The sequence below is a fragment of the Lutra lutra genome, chromosome 10 (assembly GCF_902655055.1).
Source record: "Lutra lutra chromosome 10, mLutLut1.2, whole genome shotgun sequence".
Classification (NCBI taxonomy): domain Eukaryota; kingdom Metazoa; phylum Chordata; class Mammalia; order Carnivora; family Mustelidae; genus Lutra; species Lutra lutra.
Window position 1 is genome coordinate 83,441,304 of NC_062287.1, and position 21,587 is coordinate 83,462,890.

Genomic DNA, 21,587 nt, shown 5'->3' on the forward strand with positions numbered 1-21,587 from the left:
GATTTGTAGCTTCATTACCTTGACTCTGTTCAGTTCAAGGAACTCGCTTTCTCTTGTGAAAGGTTCTGAATAACCTGGAAAAATAAGCTTAATGTTTCCTTTTGCACCCTTTTTTCTCTTGCTTTAAGAAACTGTGATGGACAGCATAATAAAATCCTCCATGTATAATGATAGCTCCCTGGGTCTAGGACCCTAGTGATATTATCATATCAACTCCAATAAATCCATTGTGAGGTAGGAATTACCCCCACTATGCAGGTGTGGGATCTGAGCCTCAGAGAAGTAAAGTAGTGTGTCCAAGGCTACCCAGATGGTAAATGGCTTCGCTGGGATCTGAAAGCAAGCACTTCTGTCTCAAAGTCAGGAGCTCTTCCTGACACCCAGTGTCTTCCAGACTGGACATACACATGTAGGTCAAAACATGTGACAAACAGTAACATCTCTCTTGTGGGAGGAACAGCTCCCGTCAGAGTTGTTATAGGTGAACTGGCTGAAAGGAAAGAAAGTGAATCCTCATGGGAACACTTGGAAGTCTGATGCTAAGGTTCCTTTCAAATAATCGGGTTTAATAATAATCAACCACAGATAGGCAGGTTGTTTCCTGCTATAAAATCATGTTATGTCTGGCCAAACTGATCTGTCCATCTTTGGTTATTCCTGAATGTCAAATTGGAAAAGCAGTTCATGCTCAAAGTTCAGAGCCCAAATGCCAATGTGGGCATTTTTTTGATTTGCTGTGTGTCCATGGTTGGTACCACTGACCCTCTCTGAACTTCTCTTGAGTCACAGAGGCTCACTTTATGATGGGTGACAGGGAAGAGGGAGGCTTTTCAGAGAGGCTTTTGAATCGGTGTGGTTTTCTCGTCCATGGAAAGGTTAGGACAGGAGCAGAAAGATAGAGACGACATCTTGAAAAGGAAGGGAAAGTAGCTCTAAACTTCTGGAAGAACCTTGTCAGACAGCAGACACACAGGCAGCAATCTTGCTACTACGTCACAAAGTAAGAGAAAAAAAATTTTGCATTTAGAAGCTGACATCCAGAAGGGGGCCTGGAACCTTCTATAAAGCCACCTACTAAGAACGTGCAGTCCTGGAACACTCGCCACATCCAAATGCCTCCGGCTCCCTACCCAGCAGTGTTTCCAAATGCCTCAGCTTATAGCCGATTTCTCAAAAGTAGACTTTAATTCACTTTGGTTTCATAATTAAATGAAAAGCAATTAAAACTTTTAGGAAAGTGGAAACAGGGCATGAAAAGATACTGAGAAACCAAAATAAAAGATTGATGTTCAGTCTGATGGAGCAGCAGAGCCTTGCTGGGGGAGGGGACATTATTGTGGGCACAGCAAGTATTTTATCTGCCATTGACAAATCCCAAATCCTCCCAGCTTCTGTTTCTCCCTACTTAAGACCTGGGTCACAGTATTTATTTACTTAAGTGATGGAGATGAGGGCAGGCTTAACGCTGGCCACCTGTCAGAATAACAGTGACCTGCCTCTTAAGGGGATTTCAGCAACTACCCCCTCCCGCCACCTCCCCGCAACATCTTTATAAGACAAAAGGAGATTGGGAGAAAATGTAGAGTGAAAATTCACTACCTGATGAGTGCTGTGAAGTGTGTAAACCTGGCGATTCACAGACCTGTACCCCTGGGGATAAAAATATATTATATGTTTATAAAAAATTTTTAAAAATTTAAAAAAAAAAGGAAATAAATTCACTATATGTACTTAAAAAAAAAAAAAGAAAAGAAAATTCACTACCTGAGCTTGAAGGAAAGGGGGACATGGAATGTAAAGACCCCAAGGAGTGAGAGATGCTGAGATCAACGGGTGTCACTGGAAGCAACTCTAGGGAGTACAGACCCGTCCTCTCCTGAGATTAGAAGGAATCTGCAAAATAGGATGCCCACACCGAAAAGCCAGGCCTCCTTATCTGCCTCTCACAAACGTCCTTGGGGTTCTTCATATTCTTATGAAAGAGGTTCATTATGGTTTCCAAGGAATGCCAACAAATACACTTTCTCAGAAATGATGTCATCGCTGCTCTTGAGGGTGAAGAGGCAACAGACAGGTCCTGCCTGGAGAATTTCAAGACAGCACGGGGGACCTTATGTAACAAACTGAGGCCAGGCAGTAATCCCTGTATCACAGCTTAAGAGCCACTTCATCATCCTCAACCCCCTTTTCCAGCGATGGTAAGAACCCAGCCAAAGGCATCAGAACCGGTCCGAGCAGGCATCAGAGCCTGTCCGAGCAGGAGCCCGGACTTGGGCAGGCACGCTGGCCCCAGGCCCTGTGCTCATACCCCCTGCAGTGCGCTGTAGCTCAAGCAGGGAAGATGTGGTCCAATCTGAAGGATGTGCCAACAGCTCCCACAGGAGGGCTAAGACACGCCCCCAGGCCCATATCAGGTTTTCATCAGCTCTTCAAGGGTTTCAACTTTTCTCGTCCAGAGGCCAGGTGTTAAAAAGGGCTGGGGCTATTCATTCAGACAGACCTGGTTTTGAACCTTCCACTTTCCTAGGGAAATTTATTTAACTTTTGGAGCCTCGGTTTCCTATCTATAAAGTGGGGCTTCTGTGACCTCTCCCAGGGTTTTGTGAGGATTAGAAACAAAATATGAGACCTGCTCAGCAGAGTGCCTGGTGATGAAAGGACGGCAAGTGCCAATTTGTAAGAGCTATTTCAAATGTTCCTTTGTTAGAAGGCCCAGTGGAGAAAGCTTCAGGCCTTTGGACAGTCACCCTGGCCCTCCTGGAGGCTATATTCATACATATGGAATGATGAACCTGGACCACGAGCCAGTCCACCCCGCAGATTGAGCGGGCTGCGCTGCTTCCTGCCCCCTCACAATGGAAAGCACTTTTAGTTAAGTGCTTAGCTTAATTAGTTTGTGTCCAGACGTGCTGTCAAAAGCTGTACACGCACACTTGTCATCATGATCATCCCCCTGTCCCTGGAAAGCCTGCTTTTCCAGAAGTCTGAGCTTAGCTCCAGATGAAATTTCCATTCAGTCACTCTCACTCTCACTCCAGCTCCCTAGGAAGCGCCCTGAAGTCAACACCTTCTTCTATTGATGTGGCAGATCAGAGGAGGGTTGTTAAGTTCTCACAGTACCTCTTTTGGCCCATCATGGCCACTGTGGTCATGGACCACCTCTGCTTGGGAAGGTCAAGTGTCCGCTCTGTGAGCTCGGACCAAAGTGTCCACCACACACGCTGGGTGGCAGCCAAGACACTTAATCAATATTAACAATTAAGATGGCTACACACGTGAGTCTGAGCTGGAATTCTGGCCTAAAACATTCTCTCTACCCAGCGGGTACTGAAATCAAGGATTCTTTTCATCAGTTACACCAAAGAGTCCACAACAGAAGGAGGAAAGGAAGATCTGTCAGAATACGATCCAATGGGCACTGGAATGTAGACTTTTGGGCTACACTGCAGTTTTGAGATCATGCTGTTTTTCTTCACTGGCTGTTCCAGAGAAAATATGGAAAATATTATTTAGTTTACCACACCCCATTGTGCCTGTTGACTCCTGGCTGCCATAACATTTTAGTGATGGACATAAATAAAGAACAGCAAGGGGGCAACGGTAACAGCTCCTGGGGACAAACGAGACCGAATAGTGGTTACTCTCTTACCCACTGGTTCACCCTCTCTCCAGCACGCACACAACCACAAAACCATCCCTAGCCTCCACTGCACGTGACCCTTCCTACAGAAATCACAATGGTCAAGACGAAATAGTCACCCTCTGAAGCCTACGGCAAGATAGATGACAGTGTGATGGAAGGAAAGAGGAGACTGAGTGCCTTATCGATCTACCTGCTGGCCTGTGAATGGTGGGTAATAAAAATTTATTGAAAATCAGAAAAAAAAATCACTTACTCTAATTCTTCTGGAAGGCAGTACTAATGCTGCATATGAATAAATCCCCCCACCCCTTCCCCAGGACTAAACCACCATCCTCCTACCAGCCAACCCTCCAAACAGGACAGATTTAAAAATCTTGCAATTTTATTTGCATATAAAGGCCGCTAGATATAGAATATCACAATAAATTTAAAAGAAACAACTGCTTTCCTAAATTTCATTAACAAGATAACATAAAATAGAATAAAGCTCAACAGCATTTACAATGGGAAAACAGAAATGACTATTAGCGACAATATTTTGTGCTAGCGAAGATTGCATCGACACACAGTGCAAAATGGGGGGAGGGAGAGGAAGTAAGAAGACAATGCAGGGTATTTAAATATAAAGGACGACTAAGCCTTATTTTAGTTACCTTCCATTGCATCCATGTAAGTCTGTACATGCCTGTAACTGTACCTAGACTTAACTCAAGCTCTTTGAGACCTTGAGCTCTGAGACAATGTGTCAGCCCCTTCGGACTTCTGATGCCCTGCTATAAAGCATCCCTTTGCAGTTGTACTGTCCTTGGCAATATTAAACTCCTAACTTAGTCATAATACACAAAAAATATTTATATATATAAACCCATACTGAAAAGGAGTCTGCACGCTCAATTGTTTTTTTAACTGTATGAAATACCTGCTCTTGACAGATTCCATTTCCATATTTTTAAAGCTAAAATAATTTAAAAGAAACAAACAAACAATGAGATCTTGTATAACCACAGTACAGATCTCACTAGCTAAGCCATCCTTTAAACGAGGGCCGTTTTCTTCCCTGGACGCAGCTTTCTTTATAGTGAGAGTGTGAAGAGAAGTCTTTTCCACGCCTACTTTTGCTGAAAAGATTGCTATAAATCCAGGCCATGTCTGCAAAAAAGAAGGTTTACCAAGAAAACAACAACAACAAAACATCAAAAAATAAAACACTTCAAACAATACTCTTAAACAGTTGTGCAAATCTGGGTGGTTTTTAAAACACTACCTACCTGTTTTTCTTTCTTTTTTTTTTTCCTTTTTCTTCCAGCTTAAAGCATATTAAAATAAGACTTTCATCACCTTTTTAAAAAGAAAGCTTGGCTGTCCTTTGGCGAATACTAACAATTTACAATGGCGTGGCCTTTAAGAAAACGGAAGTCATTTTACAAATTCACAATGCTCCTTTCATTTCGAATGGATGCCCCATTTAAAAAAAATAATAATAAAATAAAGGAGAAGCACAACCTCTAGCGTCATTTGTGTTCCAGTAATTTACAAAAAGAACTCACAGGATTTGGAAATAAACAAGTAAGAGAATGTAAGTTTATAATTAGAAAAATGGCAGTTTATAGACCTTCCCTCACATTCCAATTGGGCTTTCGGAGCTTCAGGAACCCTGTGGGTTTGGAAGGTCAAATATAATTGGAGGGTTGGTCGGTTGAAAGCTGACTGTACACGTTGAGGCATTGATGTACGTTGTATAACCGTCGGTCATAATGCCGTAACCTGTGGAGACAGAGTGTCATGCTTTACTGTAATAGATACAAATGAGAGTGACTCAGTGGTGAGCTGTCACGCAAGGAAAACTAAAAAAATCTTTGCCATTGGGCAGTGAGATGAGATTCAATGAAGCCTCCCCAGATGATAACAGCTTTCGGAAGCTGCCTTCCAATTACATTCTGTTTTCTTTAAAGGGAGAATCCTCACTTCAAAGAAAAGTCATTCTTTTTTTCTCTACTTAAGCATTAGATTTGTCAGGGAAAGACTGTGATTTCTTTCGTAGTGTGAATAAAGAAAAAAAAAACATTTTCCCCCTCTTTTTAAAATACGATTTTCATTTCAAAGCCCTGCATTAATTATTGAGTTCTAGGAACAGAAAGAGTAAAGGGATTCCACAGGGTACACACCTCCAAACCCCACACGGGCTTCAGGACAGGTGTGGAGGGAAAGGGCGCTGCATTGGGATCTAGGAGGGGTCGGTGTGCAGCTTCCTTATCTAGGAGATAATCTCTAAACTGCCTCAGTGGAAGTTAACAATACCAGAACTTATCTCCCTCGAATTGTGTGGCTTTGGTATTGAGTTCCGTTTCATTCAAATAAGCCAAGTAATCGCTTTTCCCAGTGATTTGCAGAGACATCACCAGAGGTTCAAGCAAGAACGCTTCCTGCATGCAGTACATAAATCTCTTGTGACCTATTGGAAGAAAACTAAGAAAGTTTCTCTGGGTCTTCGGTATGTAACTCCCTTTTATAATTTTTAATTTGTTGACATTTTCAGCATGTTTGCAAGTTTGCACATTTCCCTGGACACCTTATACCTACCTTAGAGCCTCTAGAATTAAGTTTGTAATTCTGTGTTGGTATCAGGTTCTTGTGGAATAGAAAAATATGCACGTGAGAAATTAAATTACCAGGACTTACAGAAATAGCTGAGATTTTTTCCTTTCCTTTCCTTTTTTTTTTTTTTTCTTTCTTTCTATTTGCTAAAATGTGTCCAAGTAAGCCTGTGGAGAGCTTAATGAGGGTCAATGGAAAAATCTCTTAAGAAAAGAAAAGAGGCATTTAAAATGTGCACTGTTTAGTTCTGGGGTCATAAAGTCTTGTTATCTCTCTCCATCAAGAGGTTGGTATTTGCCCTCTCTCTGCCCTCTTCAGCTGTCTTAAGTGAATAAAAGTGAGACAAGTTTATTTGAATATGATCTCCTCCCTTTTAAGCAAGTTTATTATTTTGGGACTTCAGTGGAATTCCCCAATTGTCTGGCTAGCTTAAAGCTAATTAATGATTAAAAAAAAAAAAAAGGATGACATACAAACTCATAGGCATGCTGCAGGAATTCAAGCCTGATAACTGTCCCCCAGAAATGCCGGTTAGACACGCGCTCCCATCCCCCGCCCCCCCCCACGGATCCTGTACCACGCCTTAGAGAAGTCCCCCCTTCTCTGGGACTAGGGCTCAAAGTCAGGGTAGGACGATGCCCACTCTTGGGAAGTTGCACCCCAGCATTCCGTGCTCGGCTGGTGCCTGCCCTTGGATTTTCTCAGGCATTAGTAGGATGATTTTCAATACATAATGCTTTTAAATCCACGCCTAACCCAGAAGCCAATGGATTTGTGGGCTTTGAACAGCACACTTTGTTTTCTCATTTCATCAGACACAGAGGCCTCAGCAACTCACCTGCAGATTCATAAATGACTGCGGAGGACAAGCTGTAAGGGGGAGCGGGAGAAAATACAGCAGCTGCCTACTATGTAAACGCACCCACGGCACGAAAAGCTCTGGAACTGGGAGAGACCGGTAGGGCCAGGAAATAGAAGGCCTGCTGAAGGACAGCTTTGTACGTGTCTAAAAACCCTCACTTAAAAAAGGAAGGAAAGACAAAACCTAGAACCGTCAAGTTTCCTGGGAGGCTTTCGGGTTCTGTGAACTTGACTCCAGCTTACCGTGAAAGGCAGAACTAGAGGCAACTGGACCAGCTCCCATTAAGGCGAAATTAAATTATTCTGTTTAGCCTCAGCCTGACCCTAAGAGTGCTAATGATTTCTGAGAAGTCTAAAAGGGTTTTCTGAGGTTCGTAAGGAAACAACTACCTGCAAATGTGCAGGTTCCTGCCGCTTCTGTTCTAGAACCTTCACTGCATGTCTCAAGTTATCTGTTTCAGAGAATGCCTTGTCTTCCTGGGTCTTCACGTGTGTTCCATATGAAACACAATATTTACAGGTAGAAAGAGGCCACGGAAGCTATTTTGTCTAATATCTAGCCCATTTCTTCTATCTTAAAGAGAAAAAAAAAATATGTCCTTTTTGACCTCAAGTCTGCTCTCCATTGGTGGTTAGTAAACATTCCTCCCGGAAGCTCTGAGATTCCAGAAGTTGCCTGGGGGAGTGCTGGGCTTTCCATAGGATGAACCAAACCTAGTTCTTTCTCTCCACTTTCTCTCTGCTTCAGAGAGAGCAGCTCCACATAAAACACCCATCAGGGCACCTGGGTGGCTCAGTGGGTTAAAGCCTCTGCTTTCGGCTCGGGTCATGATCTCGGGGTCCTGTGATCGAGCTCCACATCGGGCTCTCTGCTCAGCGGGGAGCCTGCTTCTCCCTCTCTCTCTGCCTGCTTCTCTGCCTACTTGTGATCTCTGTCTGTCAAATAAATAAATAAAATCTTTAAAAAAAAAAAAACACGCATCAGTGTCATAAGCAGGTGCTTTTCCTTAAAAAAGGGTTCTGTCCCTGGTAAAAAGTTTGACAACCACTGCTCCAGTCATTCCCAGGGTAGCTGAGGTCCCCACTCTGGAATGAGATCACAGATGATGACACAGCATCTTGTGAATGCCTTTCTTCTGATCTTACCTTCATGGATGCCACCAAAAACATGGAGCTTGGGCCGGACTCGCCTCTGGACGGTGTTTAAAAGCTCCACGCAGCCCACTCTTTGAAGCTCCTTTGGAACCCAGTCTCGAAAACCTATGGGCAAAATGCAATCAATACTCTTAATTTTCCTTCTTCAGGTAAGGTTTCATTTAGACTTTCAGGAAGCCATAACTCACAGAAGGTTTATTACATTATCTGTAATCCTAGCCTCTCCATTAAAGCTCACAATGGCTTTTAAGGAACTTTTCACTTGTCACTTTGTCTTCTTTAGGTTCTTGAAACTTTTTTTTTGGTTTCTTTTTTCTTTCTGTTAATTAACATTTTTTTTTTTTTTTCTGTAAGGGATTTGATTTATGCGGACCTGGTTTCAAATTTTCATGGGCCTAATGACATGTATTCCCGGCAGTTCCCGCAATATCTCTTTCTTTTACAATTCAGTTACTGTTTCCTTTATTATATCTTTCTTATAGCAGTTTACCTCTAAGATGGCTCAAAGAAGACAGGCTGGGAAGGGCTGTCCATAAACTGGCCACAAGATACCCAGCCCTCCTTAGGTAGATCAGCTCTTAACCCTTGGTGGTTCCTGCTGACCAAATCTTGGAAATGTCCAGCTCTTCCTCAAGTCTCCTCTCTAACAATAGGCAACAACATGACCTCATGGCGGCATCCCGTAAGCTGGGGCTAATTGACTACCTTTAAAGTAAAAGCCGCTTACTTCCATGCTTAATGCAGAAAATCCATAAAAACGGACATTAATTATGGCACAAGTCAGGTATCTGAATGATGATGGTCAAAATGGAACCCATATGCCTCAGCAGGGTGGGTATAAAGAAGGCAGGTGGAACTAACAGCTAAATCGTCATCCGTGAGAATCTAGACCATAGCTTCATTAGGGGATTTCTGCTATTTAGAAATGATCAGGGAGAAATGGACAGATAAGCTTGTTCCACTTTACTTGAAGAAACTGTAGAAATGAAAATATAGCATCTCTGTACAAATAGGTTACGTGGAGGTTGGGAAATGGCTGGAGAGGCTGGAAAGAACATCAGATGAAAATGGGGGCCCCATAAAACTTCGACCAGGGGTTTTAAAACTGTTAATCAGAGGAAAAAAAATCCTTAATCCACAGTGACTGGCATATTCTGGCATATTCCCTCATGGATGTCTTTTTCTCGAAGGGGGAAAATATCTAATTCATATATAATCAACCTGAGAAGGCAGCCTGTTTCTACCATAATAGTAAAGTCTCATAGAGCTTTACTCATAGAGTAAAGTCTCTTTCCTCCTCAGAGGGTCCCATCTTCATCTCCCACCCCAATCCGGCATTTCCACAAGAATCCCAATAATGTACTGATTAAGGTTCAACCTCACCTTGTGAAAACCTTGCCTGACCTTTTATTTTGGAACTCCTTGAGGAAGAATTCACTTTGCCATATGCATAGCCCTCTCCAGATTACTCCATGTTTGCTACAGAGAGAGGGATGGTAGGTTCCCTGTGGAAAGTTCCTGGGATGTCTGAATTCTTTGGAGGCTAGAATTCAGACTTATTACTACTGCCATTGGCTTCTGTACCAAAATTAATGGCTTGATGAACCTGTCAATCAATTGTTCTGTCCAAAGTTGTGTTCCAGATAACACTTGAGTCATGTGGATGTTTCTGTGGTGAGAATATCCCAGTCTTATTTACAATACACAACCTTAGGGGAATCATGTCTGTACCCAAGGAGGCTGCTCAGTAAAAGGATCAAGTTGGCTGGGATGCCCTCTCTGTAGGTCTCGATGGGTAACTCATGCTGATCAGATATTTAGCTAGCCACCATTCAGGAGTTAGTCTCTAATGACTGCAAAATAGAGAAATTAATGAATTATGGATGATACTTGTTGTTGGTAAGTATAATCTTTTAAAACATGGGATGGGATGGGATGGAATGAAACAGGGAAAAAAGCATGGGGATGGTAATTCTTAAATATTGAAAAAGTCAGGAAGTGCTAGATCTTGTGCAAATCTGGACAATCTCCCTATGCAACAGAGCTGGCTTCTCTTCTCTTGCTTCTCCCTATCATTAAAATGTGCCACCATAACTCACACCTGGGTCCTCCCTTTGACTATTTCTATGTGAAATACAGAGCACTCCCCTGGTAAGAGAAGGAAAGCAGCCCTACGTGGGTTGGAGGAAACAATACTTACAAAGATTAAATTCACAGTAGGGGACATGTGTTAGATTTTCTTATTTTTCAGGTTGACAGAGGAGGGAAGTGATATGGACAACAACCTAAGCCAAAGGGAAAAATTGTGAAAATAATTGTATTTTCTTCCTTTTTCCAAACCAAACCTTGCTAGTACTATACATGTGGACATTTATTAAGAGTGCACATTTCATGTTACGTGTTTTTTTACCACAATCAAAGAAAAAGAAAACTTTCCTACTGAAAGTGAAGTATCTTAATGTCTTGAGGACACCTTTGTTGGACAGGAAGGGTCCTGGCATAATAGATACCAGACAGATGGGGACCAGGGTGATAGGCACGTTTGAAAAATGTTCTGTGGCTAAGCCAAAGAGATCACAAGTTCTTGAATAATTAAAAGATAATCATATAAGTCAAAGAATCATCTTCTAGGCCATAATCTTCATAACTAAAGGTAGCTCTGAAGCATGCTGGTGATCTAAACCGGATGTGGGTTCAAGGATTCTGTAGGATGACTGTCTCTAAGTAACTTTCTTTCTTTTTTTTTTTTTTTTAAAGATTTTATTTATTTATTTGACAGAGAGAGATCACAAGCAGGCAGAGAGGCAGGCAGAGAGAGAGGAGGAAGCAGGCTCCCTGCTGAGCAGAGAGCCCGATACGGGGCTCGATCCCAGGACCCTGAGATCATGACCTGAGCCGAAGGCAGCGGCTTAATCCACTGAGCCACCCAGGCGCCCCTCTAAGTAACTTTCAACATAAGTCCTTATTTAACACTGTAGGTTTAAAAAAAAAAAAGAAAAGAAAAAATAATTCTTTGCTCGTATAATCAGCTCAAGTGTTAAACTTTTAAAAATTTCCTAGGTCTATTATATGGAAAAGGAAAATGAGCTACTTTATCTTATCTCTAGGAGAAAGAGAGGGACAGAGACAGAGAGACAGAGAGAGAAAAGGGAGGCAGAGGGAGAGGGAGAGAGAATTTCAAGCAGACTCCATGCTGAGCACAGAGCCCAATGTGAGGCTCGATCCCACTACCCGAGCCGAAACCAAGAGCCAAATGCTTAACTAACTGTGCCACCCAGGCACCCCAAATGAGCTACTTTAAACAAGTTTCCATCATTTCATTCCCTCACAAGCCCTGTGACTGGGAGGTCTGTGTCTGCCTTCCATTGCCCACCCCACCTCCCTCACTCCTAAGTGAGTACAGTTCTTAAAATAAACGATTGAGCTCAAAAGGCTATGGTGCTCCACACTCATTTGATTTTCCCTGACTCAACGAAATAAAAAAATTTAATTTCAAGAACACCTGTAAGCCCAGCAGAACTGCTGAGTTTAATTATCATACTGGTTTCTTTTAAAGACATTGACTTCTCTTTTTGTGTTCGCTTTTTATTTTTTGAAGGAAAAGGATTCTATCCCTGAAGCATTATTTATTATGCTTTATTATTATGAAAAAAGGCATCCCTTATGACAAAAGGACAACCTTTGCTTCACTTACCTAGAGGAGGTCCGTGTGTCATGAGTATGTCGATGCCCTCAGGGATGAGGTTCCACTTGTCCAGCAGAGACTGACCTCTGGGCAGGTTAAAGCCCCATCCATTAAACCACGGGGTCCTTTGGGGGAGATAATGCACACGGTATCAGGCCAGCAGAGCCGCGTTTCGGCTCGACAACATTTCTCTCCCGCACATTCCCCCCACGGTGTGCATTGCTCTCTTTTCTCTTTTTGAGGGCTGGCCCTGGCAGCGGGATGCTTTTTTGTTGACTGCTTCAAAACCAAGGCATTTGAAAGCAAGTGTGGAGCCGAATTGTTCAACCAGAGAGGGGCACACGAGTCTCTACAGTGGAGACTCTCCCAGCAGACCTCTATCAAAATTTTAACAATGCTTTGTCTTCTCCCCCAAATCTTCATGCTTCCTAAGATGCCTAGTTCCGATCCGAAGCATTTCCACCCTTCCTGCAGTATCTCAGAGCTCAGAAATTCTGATCCGCCCCGATCACCATAACACTGCTTCACCACGAGCATTCTTACTAACGCTCCTGGAGAAAAAGCCGGTGGTCAGAAGGCAGAGTGCAGAGTGCGAATCCCTGTACACGGAGATGTTCTAAATACGCTGGACAGAAAGCTGAAAAAAATACAGGGGCTCTGACAGGGGTACGGGGAACAAAGAGCAAAGGTGGGCTTTTCCTCTTGTCATCAAAAGGAAGATTTGGGGGTCACTCTGGAATCCGCTCTCCTGACACAGAATGGAAGCAGTCCACCCTCTCCACAACTTCTGCTCCGGGAGCGAGTTTCTGAGACTGACCGCTTCATGCAGAAGTGAATGGGTTTGGGTCCCTCTTGTGAGCATCTCTAGTTGGTGCTGAACATGCCTCTATCATTTATAATAACAAGAGAATAGCCATTTTTTCTCTACAGATGCTACCAGCTAAATCACATCAGAACAAAGCAGTTCCCAGGGCTGTCCTCCCGAACATCTAGTTACAACCTTTATTTTTTAAAAACGACTCTTCCCCCTCCTGTAGGAAAACTCCCACTTGCTAACGCATACATGCAAAAGATAAGCTGGTCAGTTTTCTGGATAAGCTGAACTTTTCTCTTCGACTTAAGTTGGCCCTTCCTTGCTGAAGAGGTGACCTGTGTCCAAGTCAGCCTGGTCTATCGACTGACCAAACGAGGTTGCACTCTTACTTAACGCCAGTCACGGGCCAAATAATCAGACTCTCTCAAGACTCAGAACTCGGAAATACGGACGCAGCATTCATTTGGTGTAGGAAAGGACAGAATGAAAGGAGGGTACCTGAAAACCATGTGAAAATTCATCTTACAAATAAGAACCTCAGTTCCCACTGATGTGCTTGAAAGAAAGTTCCAGAGATAACAGACTGTGTGGCCCCAGCTAGAAAAAGTGAAAGCAAGAAAGTATCTGACCTGGTTCCTATAATTATTTTCCAAGTTCCTAAGCCATCTTCAGGGGTTTACTTAGAGTAACAATAATAACTTTCAAAGCTATTAATTGCCAAGGGCTCACCCTGTGTCAAGAAACCATTCTAAACACTTTATTTGTATTAACACATTTAAACTTCACAATGAGCTTATGAGGTAGCTACTAGTACTAATTCCATTTTACAGATGAGGAAACTGAGGCACAGAGAGCTTAAGTAAGCACAACCAGTAAGCCGGATATCAACCCAAACAATCTGGTTCCAAAACCCATATACTCTCAGCTATCCCACAACTCCTCTTCTGACATAGTACTTGGCCTGGGTGAGCTTCTTCGGTACTCATTTAAGTTTAAGTGTCTTGTTGCTTCAAGCCAAATGAGCTCTGAGCTGGGATCAGGCACATGGTTCTGAAATCCAGCAATGAGAGCGTGGAGTGGACACCAGTGGTGTCTGCCTCTCCAGCTCTTTCACCCTTCTTTTGGTAACGGCCTCTGAATTTTCTTTGCAGAACCTCTCCCTCCCGCTCTCGGTACATGTGCTGTGCTAACGCTGGCTCATCACTGCTCTAGGATCTCCCTGAACAGAAACTGGTCTAGGGATGTGCGTATGGCCAAGCTGGGAGTCATCCTCAGGCTCTTACTGGTGCTACTGAAAAAGAGGTCATGGGTTCCTCTCTGGGATTCTGGGTCTTGAGAACTCTGTAGGCTTGGAATTGCCTGGGCGCTTTGGCTTAGCCACCATGCAGAGAGCCTGTGCTTGAGAATCAAACCATTACCAAAAAAAAAAAAAAAAAAAAAGGAAAGGGAAAAAAAAAAAAAAAAGAAAAGAAAGAAAGGGAAAAGCCAAGCAAAGAAACAAGAGTACCCGGATGACCTTGTTGGACATATGGATCCACCTGTACCTAAAGCCAATCATACATTTCCTTCCAAGTATTTAAGCGAATAAAATATTTTTCTTTTTATTAACTTGAATTAGGTTTTTTTCCACAAGTGAAAGAGTCCTAATACATAAAATTGTCATATTTAGTGTGAAAACGACTTCTGTACTTATGGTAGGCAATAATGTCCACCCCCACTCCCACCCCAAAGATGTCCATGTCCTGATCTCTGGAACCTGTGAATCTATGACCCTACATGGCAAAGGGAATTAAGGATGCTGATGATGCAGTTCAGGAGCTCATCATGCTGACCTTAAAAATGGGGGAGATTATCCTGGATCATCATGGGGGTAATCACATGGGTCGCCTAAAGCAGAGGAGAGAGGCAGAAGAGAGGAACAAAGTGATGTAATGTAAGGACTCAACCTGCTGTTGCTGGCTTCGCACGTGAAGGAGGAGGAACACAGGCCCAGGGATGTGGGCAGCCTCCAGAAACTGGAAAAGTTAAGGAAAGAAAAGGAATTCTCCCACAGAGCCCCCAGAAAAACAAACAAACAAACAAACGAAAACAAAAAACAAAACAGAGCCCTGCTGACATCCAGAGTTTAGCCAGCCTTCTGACCGACCGATTGGAAGATCCTAAATAGGTGTTTCAAGTCACTAAACCTGCAGTGATTTGTTACAGCAGCCAAAAGGACACTGATACAGTGGCTAAAATGTCTGGGCCATCTCTACCCTCCAGGAGCTGTACGCGGCACTGGGTCTTACCTAGTGCACCACCTAGTGCCTGTGCAGCCAATCAGCACAGCTCTTCTCAGCCACGCTCCCCTGCTCATCTAGACGCTGTGCTTTTGGTTTCCTCGGAGGAAAAGGCAGCACTTGCTTTCTTATCCCAGGTTGTCAGGGAGGCACAGACATCGCAGGCCTGAGGTTAACGCGAGGTAGACCCTCTTAGGGCTCAATGAGCCAATCTTGCGTCCATTTACCTTCTAGGACTTCCTACCTTCAGGTTCTTAAACATTTTCATTAGAGTCTGAAACAGACCTTTCCCAGTTTGGGATGCCCACCCTTCCCGTTCATTTTACAGTGACCCCTTTCCATGATTTGTCTTAAAAGTAAAAAGAAAAAAATAATGGCAAGTTCAAAACCCAGTGAAAACTCAGTGAGCATTTTGGCATGAGAGAGAGAAAAATAAGCAAAAACATCTGTTTTCCTAGATTTTGAAAACAAGCTTCTGGGCCTATGGTTCCTGTCTGAATGGCAAATAAAGAAGGCTTGAAAGCGTCCCAAGCACACCCAAGTAGCTGGTACAATGAGGAGCTCTGATTTCACTGTCAGAGTCTGTCTGAGGGCAGTCAGCCTCTGGACTCCCAGGTCATCCCAGGGGATTCCAGAGTCATAGGAATAAGACTTCAATTTTCAGTCTTTCTAATTTTCTCTTGCAGAGGCTTCTCGGGAAACCCACAACCCTATTCCCCCAGGAAGTGCTCAGTTTTATAAGTGCTTTGCAAGAGTAAGACAAGCCCATTGTCTTTGGATACCCCAAATTTTATTTGGTTAATGTTAAACTTGTGACAAAATCCAGGAGTTTCCAAGTTAAGGGTAAACTCTAAAAATATCTGGCTTTCATTTTGACTCAAGCCTATATGGACATGTATGAAGTGAGACAGAATTTAAATTATAAGAAAAGGAACATTTATCCAGTCTCTGATATGCTTTACACAGAGGTTTTAACATAGACTATTAAACTTAATTACTCATAACAATCCATGAATTAACAATCTGTGAGTACTGCCAGCTCTATTTTTAGATAAAAAGGCTGAAGATCAGTGATATCAAGTAACTTGTCAATATTCCTAGGATTGGTTAAGTAGCGAGCCCAGATTCAAGATTCAGATCTGCCGGCTCCAAAACCAGCTCTGGACTAGAAAGTTTCAGTTCCCCTGCACAAGTCTGAACTGAAACTTTCTAGTCCAATTGTGGTTTTGGCTTTCACACCTGTAAAGTAAAAACAGGGTCGCTCCATACAGTCGCTTAGGCTGTGCACTGCTCAACTTCAGGGGGTGCTGTGGTATTGTGTGATCGAAGTGGCTCTTAGCAAAAATGGAATGTGACTTCAATGATGTTATTATGGCTTTTATAGGATATTTTCTGTTCCTTTAGATCCTCCAAATAAGGCCTTTTCCACAAGACAACGGCCAGCGAATCGGGAAAGCAGCCCAGTGATGTGTGCCAGAATTAACCCAGCATGGCTTTAATAAACAGGGGCACACAGAAGAGACCTATGTGCTAATTCTTATTCTGGCATCCATTTATAAACTCACGTGAACCTCTGATAAGAGAGGGATGGTCAGTGGGCCACTTTCCTCATCTGAAAAACAAATGAGTCCATGGATTTGACTACTGGTGATTTCAGGACTGCTTGTAGATTGCAGAAATCTCATGCAGGAGCCCCACACCCAAAGCAGATACATGCAGGGGTGCTCTTGCTGGAGGGCTGGGAAGAAGGAGCTCTGAACCTGCTCACTCCCTGAGCTCCCTCCTCCTTTCTGACCTCTGCTTCCAAGCAAAGCCAGCAAAACCCGGCACTTGATGGTCCTTCTGTGATCAAGAAATCCTAACATTCTCTAAGTCTGTGCAGACTATCCATGCTCTAAATAAATACTGCGACTCACTCTCAATGAATTGCCGAAATTGCCTATAAGGGACCAAGTCCAGTGTGGAAGAAATAGCTGCACAGAGCAGAGACCAAATGTGTCAGTATCAATGAATAATGCTTTATCCAGTTGAGTTTCAACCTGAAACATGAAACCCCAGCAGTGAGCCCATCAGGGGTTCACTGGAAAATGTGTGCACAGTCAACCTCCAGAGCCCCACAATGGGTTTTGTTCTGCAGCAATGGGGGGTGAGGGGGGAGAGATGGGGGAGGCATCCAGGGGAACAATGTCTATTGCCTCAACCAAGGACTTAGTAATTAGCTGTGACTAACAAATACCACATGGGAACCAACTTGTAAGGAAATGTCCCACAAAGCGCCCTTTTGCCCGTAGGCCAATCAGAACGCGCAACCCATCCCCTTACAGAGAAGGATTAGAAAACTCTGGAAGGAAGGGGAGCACTACAGCTGCCTGAAGCCATTGGACCAAAGACTCAGATGGACAGAAGCTTCGGGTGCTTTCAGGGCTCCCTCCCCCTTGCTCTCACAATTAGGGGCACTTGGCTTCTCAGGGCCAACAGTCCAGGGGCAGGCGCTAAGGGAGTTAATGTAGGCAAAACTTGTTCCAAACAATGTCAACACAAAACAGGTTTTCTATATGGAACTGGGTTGAGATGCAATCGCTGCAAAGGTCATCTGTGTTTGCAGTACACAGCGCTGTGGTGCAGGCAGAAGGGAGCTGCGGGACCATAAATCTGAGATTAGGACAGGTGAATGACTGTTTACACTCCCCTACCCAAGTCAGTGGGGGCTGGGCACGCCCCGGGAAAGCAGGATTTGGAAAAGAGAAGGTCCTGTTCTGCTCACAGGGGCTACTCAGGTTCACAGCCCTGGTACTTGCTGGTCAACATCTACAAATTCCCCAGGTTCAGACAAGCCCTGGGCAGGCTGCATCACAAAGACTCGAGATTGCTATGAATAGACTTCTAGGTGCCTCCTGCAAAGATTAAGGTTTGGGAGCCTGGTGGGTTTACATGGAAGGTGAACGTGCAAGGGCTCACAGCTGGTATGTTGGCCGTGCCACTTAGAGCTGCGAGGACCCAGGGGGTTCTGTTTACCACACTTGTTATGGAGGTAGGAGGTATGAACATGGATTATGGAATCCCAGATCAATCAAGTCCCAGGTCTACTAGCTTGTCGGTCTCTTCATCTTTCAAACAAAAACAGAGTATCTGCTTATGTGGGTAAAGTGAGATCACTTCTGCAAGACTTTTGGCAGAATATTGGCACAAAGTATTAATGTGCGGCTTTTAATTTACATACAAGATATATCAGCAATATACGTGTAGGTGTATACCCACACGTACACACACACACACACACACACACACACACACACACACAGAGTCGCTCATGTTACTTTTTCTTTCTAGAATTTCCCAAGCTTCAGCTCATCAAATAACAGGCCCTCCTGCTCCAGACTTTTGAAGAGTCCCCAATGAATAGGCAAGCATGGCTAGATAGCTCGATGGAGCCTGATTTCCTCTGGCTGATTACTTAGTAAAAGGCACTTCCTCAGGTCACTTTTGAGTGGAAGTTTTTCAAACAGGCACTCGCTTGCTGGCTCAGTCTCGCATAGACAATTCCGTGGAACGTAAGAGCACAGGGCAAAACGTTAGTCAAGGCTGCTTTAGCTGGCTACCACAGGTGGTTAGATTTTGACAGGATCTTAAATTGGGAAAGTTCCAGGAAGGCGGTGACTTGGGGTCCTCGGAATATTAATAACAGGGCGCTTGGAGAGGCTCACTGGCAGCATGCACGAGCTACTAATTAACACCGTCGCCAAAGCCTGGCATCTCCGTGAAGCAGGATTCAGAAGCTAGGGGCCAGTTTCCACACACAGCTGCTTTTCTGAACGACACATTTCAGAATTGCAACCTTGCTCACACCCCGCTCTCCCAGGCGCCGTCGGCCCGTCTCCGATGGTACATCGCACCGGGTCCAACAGAAGCTAATTTAACCACCGCTGGTTAAAATCACACCGCACTTCACAGCCCCCTTCACATGCCATGAAGCTGTCACGATAATTCTTGATCTCCAGCTCACCTGACAGCTCAGCCCTCCCTCGACTGCAAAGCTTCCCGTCAGCTGGAAATCGCAGCTTCCCTGGCACCAGATGTGTCATCCTGAACATCCAGAGGAAAGGCAGACACCTGCCCCACTCCCTCCCTGGCCTCCTTTTCTCTTCTTAGCTCTGGAGTTTGTGAAGAAGCCAGCCTTCTCCCCCAAGTCCCTCCACTTGGGAGCCTGGAAGTCACCCTTCCGTACAATTAGAAAGATGCATTGGCCCTTGGAGGAACTTCCCACATTGCGCAGCGAGGAGACACACACACCAGTTGCCTCGGCTAGGAGAGAGAGGAACGGCTTAACTTCAGGGCGAGACTTACAGCCCCGTGCAGCTGCCTGGGTAGCCTGGTTGGCCCAAACCACGGGTTCAGTTGCCTGAAAGGCCAGTGCCGGCTTCTCTCTCACACCAGCTGTCTAGTCCCATCTCTTCCCTGTGACTCTGCAACACGCTCTTGCCTTCTTGAGGGCCTTGGAGGAAGACAGACACTATTCTGATAAAGGGCCGGCGGGGGTGAATACCGTGGTCTGTGTGCTGTGGGCGGCACAGGAACAAATCTCACCTGCGGGGGGCACCTGAGGCCCCTGAGCTGTAAGCAGGGGCTTTATAAACCAAAGACATGTGCCTTTGCAAACATGCCAACTGAGTCCCTCTTTTTGGTAACGAATAAAGGTACAAGTGTCAGAATTAAGCCTCTGTTACCCATTTTCCTTTCCCCTGCTGGAAAGGAGATGGTGTAAGCAGAGTTTGCTTTAAGAACCAAGGGCAGGGGGCACCTGGATGGCTCAGCTGGTTAAGCAACTGCCTTCAGCTCAGGTCATGATCCTGATAGTCCTAGGATCGAGTCCCACATCAGGCTCTCTGCTCAGCGGGAGTCTGCTTCTCCCTCTGACTCTCCCCTTCTCGTTTTCTCGCTCTCATTCTCTCAAATAAGTAAAATCTTAAAAACAAAACAAAACAAAACACAAGGGCAGGGGGGAAGGCACAAAACAAAACCCCACCATGACCTGTTTTCCAATGTGGTGTGCCTTGAATTATTAAAAATAACATTACAGCATCTGTTGCATTCCCACTGGGCTGTTTGGGAGGCTAAGCTCATCAACCATGCAAAGAGCCTGACAGGGTAGAGGGAAGGCCAGGGCAGGACCTCTGTCTTGGGCAGGTGAAGCAGATTTGGGGAATGCCCAGGTGCATCCAGAAACAGCATTTTGTTTTGTGGCTGAGGAAATTAGAGGACCAATACCAGGGTGCCCAGACCAGAAAATGGGCCCCACGTTGCCCTTTAACCCCCAGCAGGGAGAAATCCTCAAAGATGGAGATCAGCCAACTGTCCAGGCTTAAAAGAAAAAAGGAGGCTCAGTGGATGGTGAGGAGGAGATAAGAAAAGCAGCATTCCTTTTTTTTTTTTTTTTTTTTTTTACTTTTTGGGTGATTTTTAAAATTTTGGTAAACAATGTATAACATAAAGCTTACCACTTTAGCCATTTTTAAAAGTGGATAATTCAGTGGCAGTCAGTACACTCACAACATTGTGCAACCATCACCACTATCCAGGCTCCAGAACTTTCTCCTCATTCCAGACTGAAGCTCTACATCCATGAAACAACAGTTCCCTTCTCCCCGCGATCCCTCCAGATCCTGGCAACCACCGTTCTACTTTGTGTCTCTGAACAGGACTACTGCAGGTGTCTCATGGAAGCAGAATCATACCACATTTATCCTTGGCTCTGGCTTATTTCCATTAGTACAATGTGTTCATGGTTCGCCCACACAATAGCATGTAGTGGGAAATCCACTCCCTTTTATGGCTCAATACTATCCCACGGTACGGCTACACAAGATCCAATTTCTCATCGAAGGTTTCTAGGATGTGCCAGGCATGAAGCTTGGCCATAGGGAGACATGGGATCCCTTGCTTTGTGAAGCTGTGTGGTTACTGAGTTGAACGCCCAGTGAGGATGGGCTCAGTAGGGTACTCGTGGGGCAATTACTCATTCAACAAACATTACCTATTGTCAACCAGCAAGGCTTGTCGTGGGCTAGGTTCTGGCAAGGCAGATGCGGGAAGTCCAAAATTGAATATTATTTCCAGGATAAACTCACAGCTTGCCATCTCACAGATGAGGCTGCCCTGGACAGAAGGCCTCCATTTCTAAGTAATCTAATTTCAGAAGAACTTGGGGAACACCAGAATGATTTGAGAATTAATCCAGCAATTTCAAGGGAAGTCTGGCCCCCAGGCCACCAGGTGACAGGGAGCCTACTTGACAGGACCTTTGGGGGGAGGTTTCCCTCCATTTCCTCCCACATACTCCTTAATAAGACCAGGCAGCTGAAGCCAGGACCACAAGACACAAAACCACATCCTACTGAAGACTGAGCTGGTGAGGGCAATGTGTGTCAGACGCCTGGCTGGTTCCAAAGCACAGGACAAGCAGGATGGGAGGAGACAGGACGATGGCCAAGTGCTCAGGCAACTTGGCAGAGGGCATCTGTACCTCCCACCTCCCTCTCTCCCTTTTCTACCCTGCAG

At 44.5% G+C, this 21,587-nt stretch overlaps 1 protein-coding gene across 3 annotated transcripts in view; it reads right to left on the bottom strand.

Annotated features, from left to right (window-relative positions):
* Positions 1-2,232: 2,232 nt before the first annotated feature.
* The window catches only part of MPPED2 (metallophosphoesterase domain containing 2), a 178,738-nt gene continuing 159,383 nt past the window's right edge, over positions 2,233-21,587 (bottom strand). For all 3 annotated transcript variants that reach the window (XM_047692653.1, XM_047692654.1, XM_047692655.1), the window contains exons 5-7: positions 11,949-12,064; positions 8,246-8,359; positions 2,233-5,407 (exon numbers count right to left, since the gene is read on the bottom strand). In XM_047692653.1, coding sequence (XP_047548609.1) covers positions 5,289-5,407; positions 8,246-8,359; positions 11,949-12,064 — 349 coding nt within the window. In that variant the 3' untranslated portion in view covers positions 2,233-5,288. The remainder of the gene's footprint in view (positions 5,408-8,245; positions 8,360-11,948; positions 12,065-21,587) is intronic.